This window comes from Maylandia zebra, linkage group LG14 (assembly GCF_041146795.1).
Source record: "Maylandia zebra isolate NMK-2024a linkage group LG14, Mzebra_GT3a, whole genome shotgun sequence".
NCBI lineage: Eukaryota > Metazoa > Chordata > Actinopteri > Cichliformes > Cichlidae > Maylandia > Maylandia zebra.
Genome location: NC_135180.1, coordinates 30,110,703 through 30,122,431, shown reverse-complemented (window position 1 = coordinate 30,122,431; position 11,729 = coordinate 30,110,703). Strand labels below are relative to the sequence as shown.

The following is an 11,729-nucleotide window of genomic DNA, read 5'->3' as shown; positions in this document are numbered from 1 at the left end:
AATGTTAAATGCCAAACAAACTATGTTCTCTTATTTTTAAAGAAAAAAAAGTACAATTTTATTTAAAAAAAAATTTAAAAATGCAAAAAGAAAAAAAAAATCAACATATTCATAAATGGTAAAAAAAAAAAAAATTAAAATTACTCCAATAGTAGATGCAAAATCCTGCTTCTCAGCTAGAGGCATACGTCTCTTGATGGTACAGCATGTTGAGGTGGGCAGCACTACTCATTAGCTTGTAAAAACAGGACTTAATTCCAGTTCTTTGAGGTTCATGAGGGAGTACAAAGGGGAGGAATCATCTCTATTTCTTCATCACTGCTGTTTGAATAAGCCAGTCAGACAGTGCTTGACATTAAAGACTCCCATAGGCCAGGTTATTGCCTCTTTGAGAACAAGCAGTAGGCAGGTTAGATGTAATAAACTGGAACAAATGTATTTCCGTCTCCAATTAGGATAAGTCGCTGTCTAGAGTCCCTCTGTGGTGCCAGTGTCATTTCCTGATTCTTTTTATGGATATTTTGTTTTGTTACATCAGCAGCCACCCATCACCGAGTGAGTGACGAAAAGGGATGAGTACTGTATTCACTCTCTTATGTAACCTCATTGAATTCTCCTTACACCTAATTGGCAGCAATCTAGGCCTGTCAAATTGAATATAATCCCTTCGCTGTTGGTTTTAGCTTCCCTCTATGGTTCCAAATGCCTTTACTGAATGACATGGCATGCTGATATTGTGAGTAATGGAGAACACTAATGGAATTGGCATTAGGTAATACATTTGAATAGCTACAGTACAAAACAGAAATGGCTATTTAGCGACTGAGCCAAGAATATTGATAGTTCCCTCCTTGATGGTGTTGTTGAAGTACATTGTATACTTTTGGTTGAGGTCAGCTCATATTAGTTCTCATTAAAAGTGTTTAATGTAGCTGATGCAATTACACTTGGGTCATTATGATCAATTACATTTATGGTAAATATATCATTAAAATAAATGTGTGCCTTTTATGAATCATTTATTACACCAGCAGAAATAGTTTTGTATACTTCGCACACATTATTGATTAGTCAGAAATGGGAAATTAATAGAAATCCTGTTTATGTTTTTGAAAAGTGCTAAAAACGAATTGAACATCTCATTGCTTATGTTGTGCAATACTCTAGAAAATGCTCTGGAAATCCTGACAACGTTTTGGGGGGTTGGCAGTGGGGGGTGTCAGCTATATGCAACTGAGAGATCAAAGTGGAAAGTGGATCACATTTTGCACATTATTTTAGTTTCTTATTTTGAAAAGTTAAAATGTGGTGTTGGCTGTATTTAGCAGCCTGGGAGTTATCCAGTATTTAGTAATGCAAAAATAATATAAATGATTAAAAGCTGCATATTGTCAACATGCTTTACTCTGTTTATAAGTCTGTGGTATTAGAGTTGCACAACATGTCCTCAAAATTCTGTTCCGATATTTGGAAAAATGTTGGCTCATGTTCCTGATGATGCAGTGAAAAAAAATTGTTTATCTGCATTTATAAGTTATTTTATCTTTTGGTTTTAAGTAAAACCGTAAAGAAACCCTTTAGTTTAACAGTCACTAAAGTAACTTAACCTTTCTAACTTGTCAGGAGCTGCACAATATTGTCACATTATAAGACTGAAAAGTATTTTCCATCTAGGATCTAGTCAAGAAGGGTTGCCTCATTGTTTTGTGCACTATAGGAACAATATTGCGATATGATGCAAAAACTTGCAAATGACTCCAAATGATTTGATGTAGCACAGACCTGTTACAGTATAAAAGGCTAAAACTGCCATTTAGATATTTGACCCAATAGTGACAAAATGCTTGCTGCAGACGTGCAGAGAGTATCACAGTTTTTCAGTTCTTACTGCCAGCAGCAGCTCCTTTTGTGCCGTGATGAAAGATGTGTGCGCAGGTGGGCAGCTTATAAAAACTTGGTTCTGTGTTCCCTTAACGGTGATGTGTGTTGGTACATAATACTGTTTCTTACTTGCAGACAAGAAAATGGAGGCAGCTTCTTAGTAGTGATGTGCAGATCGATACTGAAATATAGATTCCTCCGATACCAGTCATTTATGTTCTAGAATCGATTCTCATAATAAAATGTAGATATTTTAGTAATTTAGGGTAGATTTGTAGTTTATCATTAACAGGAACACAGTGGAAAGAAACTATATCATTCAGATTGTCTACATTGGAAGGAACTACTTCCTCTTCCGCCTTTCATAATCATATGCGACTGTATAAATGTGTCGCTGCCCCGAGTGCGCACTCACAACAATGACTGATCGTAAATGGAGTCATGTGCGGACGTATTTTACCTCCACAAACAGCCGAGTCGTGGTTTGCGATACAGGTGGCAAGACAGTGAGGTGTTGTGGCAACACCACTAACCTCGTCAAATACCTCAGTAAATCATATCACAGAATATGACGAGCTTATGTTGAGGCGAACTGAAGAGGAGGAGAGGGACGGGTGCTGCTAGGGCGAGACAGACGTCTCTCACGGAGTCCTTTAGTACCGCAGGCAGGAAACGTGTTCAAATAGCACACAGCTTCAGTTTTTGAATTTCTATATGATAATTCTGCATTGTCAAGCGATAAGAACAAGTAGTCTAATGTCCTGTTATCATTATGAAGCTATACAATAGCAATACAATAAATAAAATAATTTTTTGTACAAAGTATCTGTATCGGATCAATATCGTCGATACCACCCTGAATTTTACTTGGTATCGGATCGGAAAGGAAATCAGTGGAATCGCACATCACTACTTCTTAGGAAAAGAAAACAGGGCAATACATAGGTTGTTGTTTTTTTTTGTTTTTTTTTTCCCCCCCATTCTTATGCTGAGGGGGCATAATTGCACATAATTGAGTCTATGGTGCGATCATCTGTGTCATTATGACATTGTCTTTTTTTTTTTTTTCTCCCTGCCTTGTAACGGTTTCGATATGAGTTGTACAAACTTTAGCTTTGTTTGGGGTTTTTCCAAAAACACCAAACTAGGAGGCCTGGGAAAGCCTCAGGATCCCTGCAGGAGTTGGAAAGTGTTCCTGGGAATAAATTCTGGATAAGCGGTAGAAATCTGATGGCTGGAAAGATTCTTCAGTAGGAGTGGGGTTGTGCCAAAAACACCAAAGGAAAATGGATGTTGAGTCATAGAATAACAAATTGTTGGTCTTAACCTTTTTGTGGATTTGAGCTTTTAAAAAAAAAAGGATATAGGCTTATCCTTTCAGAAAATACTGACAAATGACCAAAGGAACATTTATAATTTGAACTTTTTTTTTATTCATCTTTTTTTAAAGTTCTTTTTACTTTTTTGCTTTACGAAACAAATGTTTGCAGATGTCCTATGAATAAACAACAGCACCCTTTCTCCTTAAAACAGGGCTCAATCAGCCCTTTAGTATCAAGAAAAGAGACTCTTCTTGTCCAATTACAACCTCTCCAGATTCCCAAAGTGACATTTTTCCTGTATTTGACATTCATTTAAGTGCATTCGGAGTCAGCATTACCATTTCAATTAATGTGCAATAGCTGAGTTTATGGTCAATGTGAAAAGGTATTTACATTGCAGCTATGACTCACATTAACTGTTGTTGTCATCACTTGTGTCAGAACTGGAGAGGAAGACAATCACAACATAAGGAGTCTCCTTTCAAGCACAGCCTTTGTAAACGGCAATCTTTACCTACAACATCATCATCATCATCATCATCAGGATTAACTAGACTCTTTTGTCATACCTGTTTTCCTCCAGTAAGACAAAAAGGTTAATAGATAGAATGGTTTAAAATAAAGTTTAGTGATTGTGCTTTTAAAACCAAAGTAAAACAAACAACAAACATTGATGACAACACAAAACATAACAGTGCATTATAAAAAAAAAAAAGGAAAAATCCCAAAGTGGCACTTTCTTGGGGAAGCTAAATAATATAGCAATTTACAACATGGATGGAATTGATAAAATAATTATATTTACTGGCATAATAAAATTAGAATTTGCAAAAAATAAAACAAGGAAGACAATTTTGAGGTACCACAATGGGTAAAACAAGAAGACATCATGTATACATGTATATTTACAGACAGTCCACCTCTCTCTGCTTGCAGCTAATTTATTACAGTAACATCTCACTGTATGGGCTTTCCAAAGTTCTTTTCAAGGCAAGCTGAGTCATGTCAATATCTGGAGTAAGAGTTCACTCCATATTGCATTGGAATTATACATAAATATACTACTGTGTATTTTGTTTTGAATGCACCATTTTATTCTTCACTCTTTCGTTTTTTTCAATGGACATATAAAATGATAAGTTAGAAAAAAAACAACATTGGTCTGTTTTCCAGATGTAAAGAAACACTACTGATGTACAGTATGAGGGCAGCCAACATGATGGTGAAATACTAAGATATTTAAAACTGTAAGAGAAACAATGGTGCTCCATTCTTGGACAAAAAATCAGAACAGTCTGTCCTTTTCCTCCTCCTTCAGCTTTCTACCATCTGGGAAAAACAAAAACATTTTGGTTAGCACAAAGGTCAGCCAATATTGACTCACTGTAGATCTGTATCTGTGCATCCCATTGTTGGAGGACAATTTAAACAAAAGTATTTTATATACGAAATTATTGGCTGCAAAGGATTTTGATTCTTTGCAATCAATACCTTATTAAAGTCATAGATATCACCAAAAGCCGTTTTGTTCAGCCAGGCCATCACTGGCCATGTAACATTTTCTGTAAATTCTGTGAATCTCGGGCAGCTCAACTTGGGGGAAGTGTTTCCAGCTGCGCGTCATGTAGCTGGAGTCGAGTGTTTTAACTGATGCATGAAACGATACATTTTTAGACATAAGTTGTAACGGCCGCCGTTTTCTTTGTGAGTATTTATTACACTGCGTGCTGCGGGGAAAAGCCTGTTCTAACGTTTGACTCCAAGGTTTATTTTTTTAGCACCTGGTGGCTCTGTTTTTACTTCTCATCCGTTAATAATCTGCTCTTTCACGTGATTCAGTTTATTTTGAAAAGTCTCAACAGGATCTTGAGCTTTATTGTGAAAGGTTTATGTGGAACTTAAACAAGCGGACACACGATGCTGTTACTGTCGTTGTTGCTAATGACAACGCATAAAAACAGGCGCTTGTCCGTCCATAATGTGGTTATATTAAATATAAGAGAGAGAGATTTGGACTGTGAAGTGGTGTCTGTTGGCTGAACCTGAGCTGAGAGTATATCCCTGTACAGAATGAATCCATCTACTTCTATCAGCAGTCGCATCATAAATAAACGCTAGCGACCCAGTTTCATTGGCGGCTGTACGTACCCATTTTTGATCAGGAACTGTTGCAATCCTACTAATTACTTTCCTTTTCACGCCATTCTGGTACAAGATAATTTTGGTTTTATTTTTGTTTTCTTTTTTTCTTTTTGTCCAGAAGAACTGTGCTCTTTTATGTGATATGTCTACCTCCTTAAGACTAGCTAACTATTGCATAGGGTTTTTCCTAACCAAGGAAAGAATTTTGTGGTCATTCACTTCAGGTGTTTTCATTGGTCTTTCAGGCCTTTTGGTATTGCTGAGCTGCCTAGTGCATTCCTTGTTTTTAACAAATATGGATTTGGGCCATTACTATAATTTTTGCTTTCTCTCTGATAGGTTTATTTTGGCTTTTAGCCAGTAGTGTCTTTCCCTCTTTTGCATGATGATCTTTTTTTCCTCATGTTAAGACTTCCAGTTATTGAGACTTAACCTGCCTACTACACTATTTGTCAGTCAGTTGTCCAATTCCTTTTCAGCCTCTGAAAATTGCCAAACAACTAATGCAATATGTTTGGTAAAAATACCTTGATTGAAAATATAGAGCCGTTGAAATAAAGTTGGCTCTATGCAGTCTGATGGTGTAGAGAGCCAAAAATGACAAAGATTGTGTCATTGTCCAAAAACTGTATTCAATCTCTTGCCAAAATTAACAGATGCAAACATGGGACATTGTCTTTGACATTACTCAAGTAGAATGCAGATGCCCATCAAGTATATTTCAGAGAAGTAGAGTCTAAGACTACCCTTTACCTCTATCTCTTCATCTCCTGGTTGGAAGGCTCTGGAGGTGTTGAGGCCCATATCTGCAGGGTTCCTTCGCCCTCCTTCTCCTCTCCGCCGGCCCCCTGAGCCCCGGGAGGACATGGAGCTAGAGGAGCTTGGGTCTCGGGGGCTGTTGACTGTAGGGAACTGTGGTCGGCTATACGGCATAATGTCTTCTGAACCTATAAACAGGGAACAATAGTTAAGAATCAAGGTGCTACCCATCGGACTGAAGAATTCCTTTATGCTGTAACTATTGTAGTACCTGCATGCTGGCGTGCTTTGTTGGTAGTGCTACTCTCATGTTTATTCCCTTTCCCTCCGTGAGCAGTCTTTTGTCTATCCTGAGCATCTTTGCGTTCAGATGAGCTGGTTCTGGGGTCCGAGTCCTCTCGGGCTCGATATCCCCCTGTTCCTCCTCTCTTGTCTCGACCTTCACCGGCTTTGGGGGAAATCACTCCCCGGCCCTCCAGAGCTACCTTGGAAGGGTGTGTAGGGGACTTGAGCACTGCTGGAGGGGGGATGGGTGGAGGTGGGAGATCTGAAAAATAAACACAGGAAGCAAAAGCACATTAAAAACAAAATAAAACCCCACAAGAGTTTAGAAAATTGCAACAGACTGGAGAACAAGATCTGTGTACTTATGAAACTTTAGTGTGTATCATCTGTCACTCACTTGTCTCACACCTGCAAGGTGATGCACAAACACAGCTGTGATGTGTGTACATACACCCAGAGCTGCAGACATAGCCATGCTGAACGGAAACTCCTCCAAACAGACAGTAAACAGAACAGATGACATTAGAGAGGCTGAATCTGCCAGAGAGTTATGAGATTTGAGCAAGAGAGGAGGGGAGTGTGACGGTCAGCAGCTGCCTCTCTGGCCTATTCGACTTCTTCTGTCGATGAATCAATGCTGCTTGTCCTTGAGCCATTATTCATATGAGACCAGCCAGTGAGCCGCCTGGCCTCTCACACATCACACGGCTATCTAAACAAAACGCAGAGCAAAAGCCTTGTCTGCTTGCGATCAATGGCATTTCATCTTCTAATCAGCTACCAACCTGGAGGATGGTTTTGTTGGCAGCCAGACCCATAATCCACATTGGATTAGAACGTTATTAAACATAGTGAGCGTCAGCTCTTACACTTAAGATCTCAGTGGCTACCTCACAGACTTTAAGACAAAACTGGATTAGAAGAATCAAAGATTTTTATTCTTTTTTTTTTTTTTTTTAAACGCAACAAGCTAATGGGGCTGGTAATGTCTTTGCTGTGTTGTTTTAGCAGTATAGTGAAGCTTCAATACACTTTCCTGATTATCCTCCACTCCCCTTGAATACAAAAGGGATGGTCAATATCATATAGCAGAGAGGCGTCTGCAGTTTTTTAATATCTGTCTTGCCTCCTGAGTTCTGCCTCAGTCAGAGTCCGATCAATGCCACAGTCTTTGAGCTATAGCTTGCTACAACGGAGGAGCTGAGCGCCTTTTAGATTTACGAGGAAATATCGGCGAGAACAGAGCTCAGATCTGAAACTGTCTCAGAGCTTGCCAAGGAGGATTAATCTGAGGGTCTGGTGGTTAATTAGGCAGGCAAGGCTGAAGCATATCGGAAGAGAAAGGAAAGGGTTAAGTTCGGTGAGGAAGCAGACAAAGGCATCAGAGTCAAACATAATATGAATCATGGAGAGAATATAACTTCACATCAACTGTGCAAACAAAAGAAATGACTAGGTCAAAAAAGGATAAGTAGTAGGGAAGTGAGGCTGCTGAGGTGCAGGGGTAGAGGTGTTGATTTTTTTTTTCTGGTTAGCAGTCTTAACCTAAAGAAATTAGGACACCTCAGGGATATATAAACAAATGACAGATATGTGTTTGCCTCTGTAAATGTAATTTGTGCCTAGAAAACAGGGTTTGTGTTTCCTTTCTTTTAAATTTCATTAAATCTTTTTTACCTATCACCTCAGAAGCAGTATTCCAAACCACAGACAGGGTCTGTAGGGTGGGAGGGTGGGTGGTTGGGGGCAGGGGAGGCAATAAACTCTAAATGAAAAACAATCCATTCAGATCAAATGTAATCAGCAGGAGGACTGATAGGCAGACAGAACTGCAGAGCTGTCAGTACGCCCCCTCCTTGCTCAAACAAAGACGGAGCAGAGCAGGAAAGGAGAGGAGAGTGGAGTGGGATGGAGAGATCACGCCAATGGGAGGGGCAGCGGATGGGGAGGAAGCCAGGATATAAGGATGATGGTTTTTTGGGGGGGGGGGGGGTTCTGCAGTGATATAGCTGGTCTGGCTCCCAGTGAGCTGGATATTAAATCTCCCTGTCAAGTGCTTCCAACACTCAAGGACACCTGACACTAAGAGGAGAGCCAGCTCTGGGACAGCACATACTGTACACACAGGAGTGACAATGTGCACATTCTCAAATACAGATAAATAATAATAATTTAAAAAAAAAGATCTTTCCACAAGATCAAAGCAGAAAGGAAGTGGGGAAAAACAGGTTGGTAGGCTTCTGAGTTTTAAATGATGGTGCTATAAAATGTTAATTGCTCTGTCCCTTAACAAGGTTAAAGCTTTTCCTTCTCTGTGCAGCTGTTCCAGTATTTAGCCTCTTTTTAGTTTATGTTCCACCCCTACTGAGCTAGGTGATGCTTCAGTATGAGCCACAGCACCTTGATCCATTTCATTAGTGGCTAGAGTAGAGAGACATCCTAGTGTCAGCATCTCCAAGCTGGGCAGAGCCCCCGTGAGACAACCCCCCTCAATTTCTTCCCACCATGGCCCTGGCCTCCAGCCCACCACTCGCCCGATCTGTTCAGCCCTGCCGCAGATTAGGAGTGAAGCCACGTATGCATGCGCATAAACACATGAGAGAAGATGATTAAAATTCTGGCTTACAGCACACCCATACTCAGTCATTTATAGACACTCTGTCACAGATAACTGCACTTCTCCCTTCCATATCTTTACAGGAAATATAGGAGCAGCATTGATACAAACTGACCATCTGTGTACTTGTGGGATACAGCTAAACTGCTGCCACTTGTCTGTGTAAATAATGATAAGTGATAAAGAGACTGTGTGTGACCGGATGGAGATGATAAACATTTAATTTTCTTGATAATTGATCATTTTTAGATGCTGCATAACACACACACACACACACACACACACACACACACACACACACCCCATAGGCTTTAAACAAAAAAAAGACCTGAAAGAAATATTCGTTAAAACAAGACTTGTAATTCTGGATGACTATTACTTGAACCTGAAATGTTTTTACTTAAGTGTCAGAAAGGATTTTTACTATTTTATCTTAGTAATCTACAATATCAAATGAGCCTGTTTTAAATATAACTAGATGTAATTAAAAGATGTGTACCTTCATTGAAAACTTCACGTCTCTGGTTCGCTGGATGACCTACTGGATGTTGTTTCTGCTTTTTAGGAGGCCTCCTGTGTACAGCGGCCATACTCATGTTACTGTCTGTAGACACTGGGCTGCCAGGACGGTGACTTGATGGGTTTATTTGGTATTTTCGTGCTGACAAAAGAAACAGAACAATAGTTTTTTCCCCTCTTTTTCTTGGACAGCAAGAGAATAAAATTATTGCAATAAAATTAAATTATTTCCTATAAAAGTGGTCTACTTTACCCGACGCTCCCCCAACTTCTTGGCCCTGTGAATTAGGGTACTTTGCCACCCTGAGGCCTGAATACTCTGCAGCTGCAGCAACCGCTTGAGCAAAGTCGGCGTCTGTGAAGAAGGATCCATCTGATGAGCTGACTGCACTGGATCTCCCCGAAGAGACATTATCCTCTTCGGAAGCTGACCCCCATCCGTTGATCATGGAGCCCGTCACTGAGCTCTCCAGGTCCCCCATGCTGGATGCAGGCGTCTGTTCTAGCCCTCGTAGCAGCAACCTCCGCGGATGCATCTGGGGATGGTGAGGGTTTGTGTGGGGGTGGGTGTGGTGGTAGTGCATCTTAGCCACCTCTGCATCTGTCTCATCGCCGTCCTCCTCTTCCTCCAGTATGTCCTCCTCCTCCATACCATCCGTGTCCAAGGCTAATGGGGTGTTGATATACCCATATGTGTGTGAAGGAGACATGGGCCTGGGAGGGGGTGGGGGGCTCACAGCATGGCGCCTATAAAAAATGAGAAGAAACTCATAAACTGTAGAGTTTTTTGCATCATTAAATCATAGTTACCCAGTTATGGAAAAAACAACCTAATCGTCCCATGTTTTAGCCAATTGACTACAAATGAGGTGCTTTACTGTTGATGATGCTGATGATCTTCTGATGTCACATTAGAAGTTAAGTTTTGATCACCCCAATGATGTGAATTTGCTAATTTATTTTAAAATGGCTTCTCTGTGGAAGATGAACTTCAAATTCATTATGGCATCCCCCCCCCTTCAGGCACAATAACAGGGATGAGTTTTCCAAAACAGTTCTATCTCACAGCTGGATTTCTGCACAATTATAATCATTGACAAAAATACATTTGACTAAATTTACGCTGATGTGCTACCTATTTGAAACACATTTAAAAAAAAACAACAAAAAAACCCCTAAATGTTCTACTGCTTGAATCCCCGTACTATACTGAAATGAACTGCAACAAATGACTCCCTAGAAGGTAAGAAATCAGTCTAAAACCTAAGATATGCTTTTGAAAAATGGCCAACGGTGCACACAATATACAGACGATATACATGGAGTTTAATGGGCTCAATCAGGAAAACAGCCATGAATTTCAAATGCAAAGTAAATCATGTTTCTTTATGAGGCTTTAGAGAATAGATACATTTCTTGAGGATTTTTTTTTTCTTTTCAGCAGCTGAGTGCTCTTATTCTGCTACTTTATTCTTGCAGACAGCTTGACATCATGCTGCTGTACCTGCGTTCATGGCTGTCTGGGGCATCCTGGAGCATCGGCTGCATCTCCTCCTGGGGTGAGGGGGTGAGAGTGGCTGTGGACTGGTGACTGTAAGACACGGCAGCAGGGGAAGAAGCTGCCCCACGGATGGGAGGAGTGGGCCCCCTCTCCATCTCTTCTTCCTCCTCCAGCTCATCAGGCTGCAGGTACATGTGAGAGGGGGGCATGGGGCACTGCATGTCTGGATCACAGCTGCCCGCAGAGAGAAACAAGCCTCATTACCTTCATATCGCTCAGCAAAAACATGAATGTTTTTTTTTTTTTTTTTATTGAAGCCAGAAAACATCCTCTAAATATTCATGTCAGCCTTCTATCAGAGTCTGACATGAACCTAGCACTAATGGACAGAAAATGCTCGGGGCAATTGTTTGGAATGAATGTGGAGAAAAGGCAGCCGCAATGAACTAGTATTTAAATATACTGTCAGATCAGATGACCATTTAGACATGTCCCACCTTTCTTCCATCGGTAGAGAGTATTCCTCTGTGTTCCGAGTTGGGGGTGGGTTTGCAGGAGGAGGGGGCAGAAGGTCAGCCCAATTCATTGTGCTTTGTTTGGGTACTTTGGGGGTGCGCACTCCCTTCTTTTGACCCTGACTCCCTGTTCACAAAAGGGAAAACGATCATTCACAGGACCGCTACAGATACACATACTCTCTGTC

General features: G+C 40.5%; 1 protein-coding gene across 6 annotated transcripts in view; it reads right to left on the bottom strand.

Annotated features, from left to right (window-relative positions):
- Positions 1-3,296: 3,296 nt before the first annotated feature.
- The window catches only part of robo1 (roundabout, axon guidance receptor, homolog 1 (Drosophila)), a 225,071-nt gene continuing 216,638 nt past the window's right edge, over positions 3,297-11,729 (bottom strand). For 5 of the 6 annotated variants that reach the window (XM_076873331.1, XM_076873327.1, XM_076873328.1 and 2 more), the window contains 8 exons: positions 11,524-11,668; positions 11,030-11,260; positions 9,779-10,272; positions 9,506-9,667; positions 6,787-6,879; positions 6,376-6,651; positions 6,099-6,292; positions 3,297-4,532 (listed from right to left, as the gene is read on the bottom strand). In XM_076873331.1, the coding sequence (XP_076729446.1) occupies positions 4,518-4,532; positions 6,099-6,292; positions 6,376-6,651; positions 6,787-6,879; positions 9,506-9,667; positions 9,779-10,272; positions 11,030-11,260; positions 11,524-11,668 (1,610 nt within the window). In that variant the 3' untranslated portion in view covers positions 3,297-4,517. The remainder of the gene's footprint in view (positions 4,533-6,098; positions 6,293-6,375; positions 6,652-6,786; positions 6,880-9,505; positions 9,668-9,778; positions 10,273-11,029; positions 11,261-11,523; positions 11,669-11,729) is intronic. The other variant, XM_004558241.6, reaches the window with a different exon arrangement.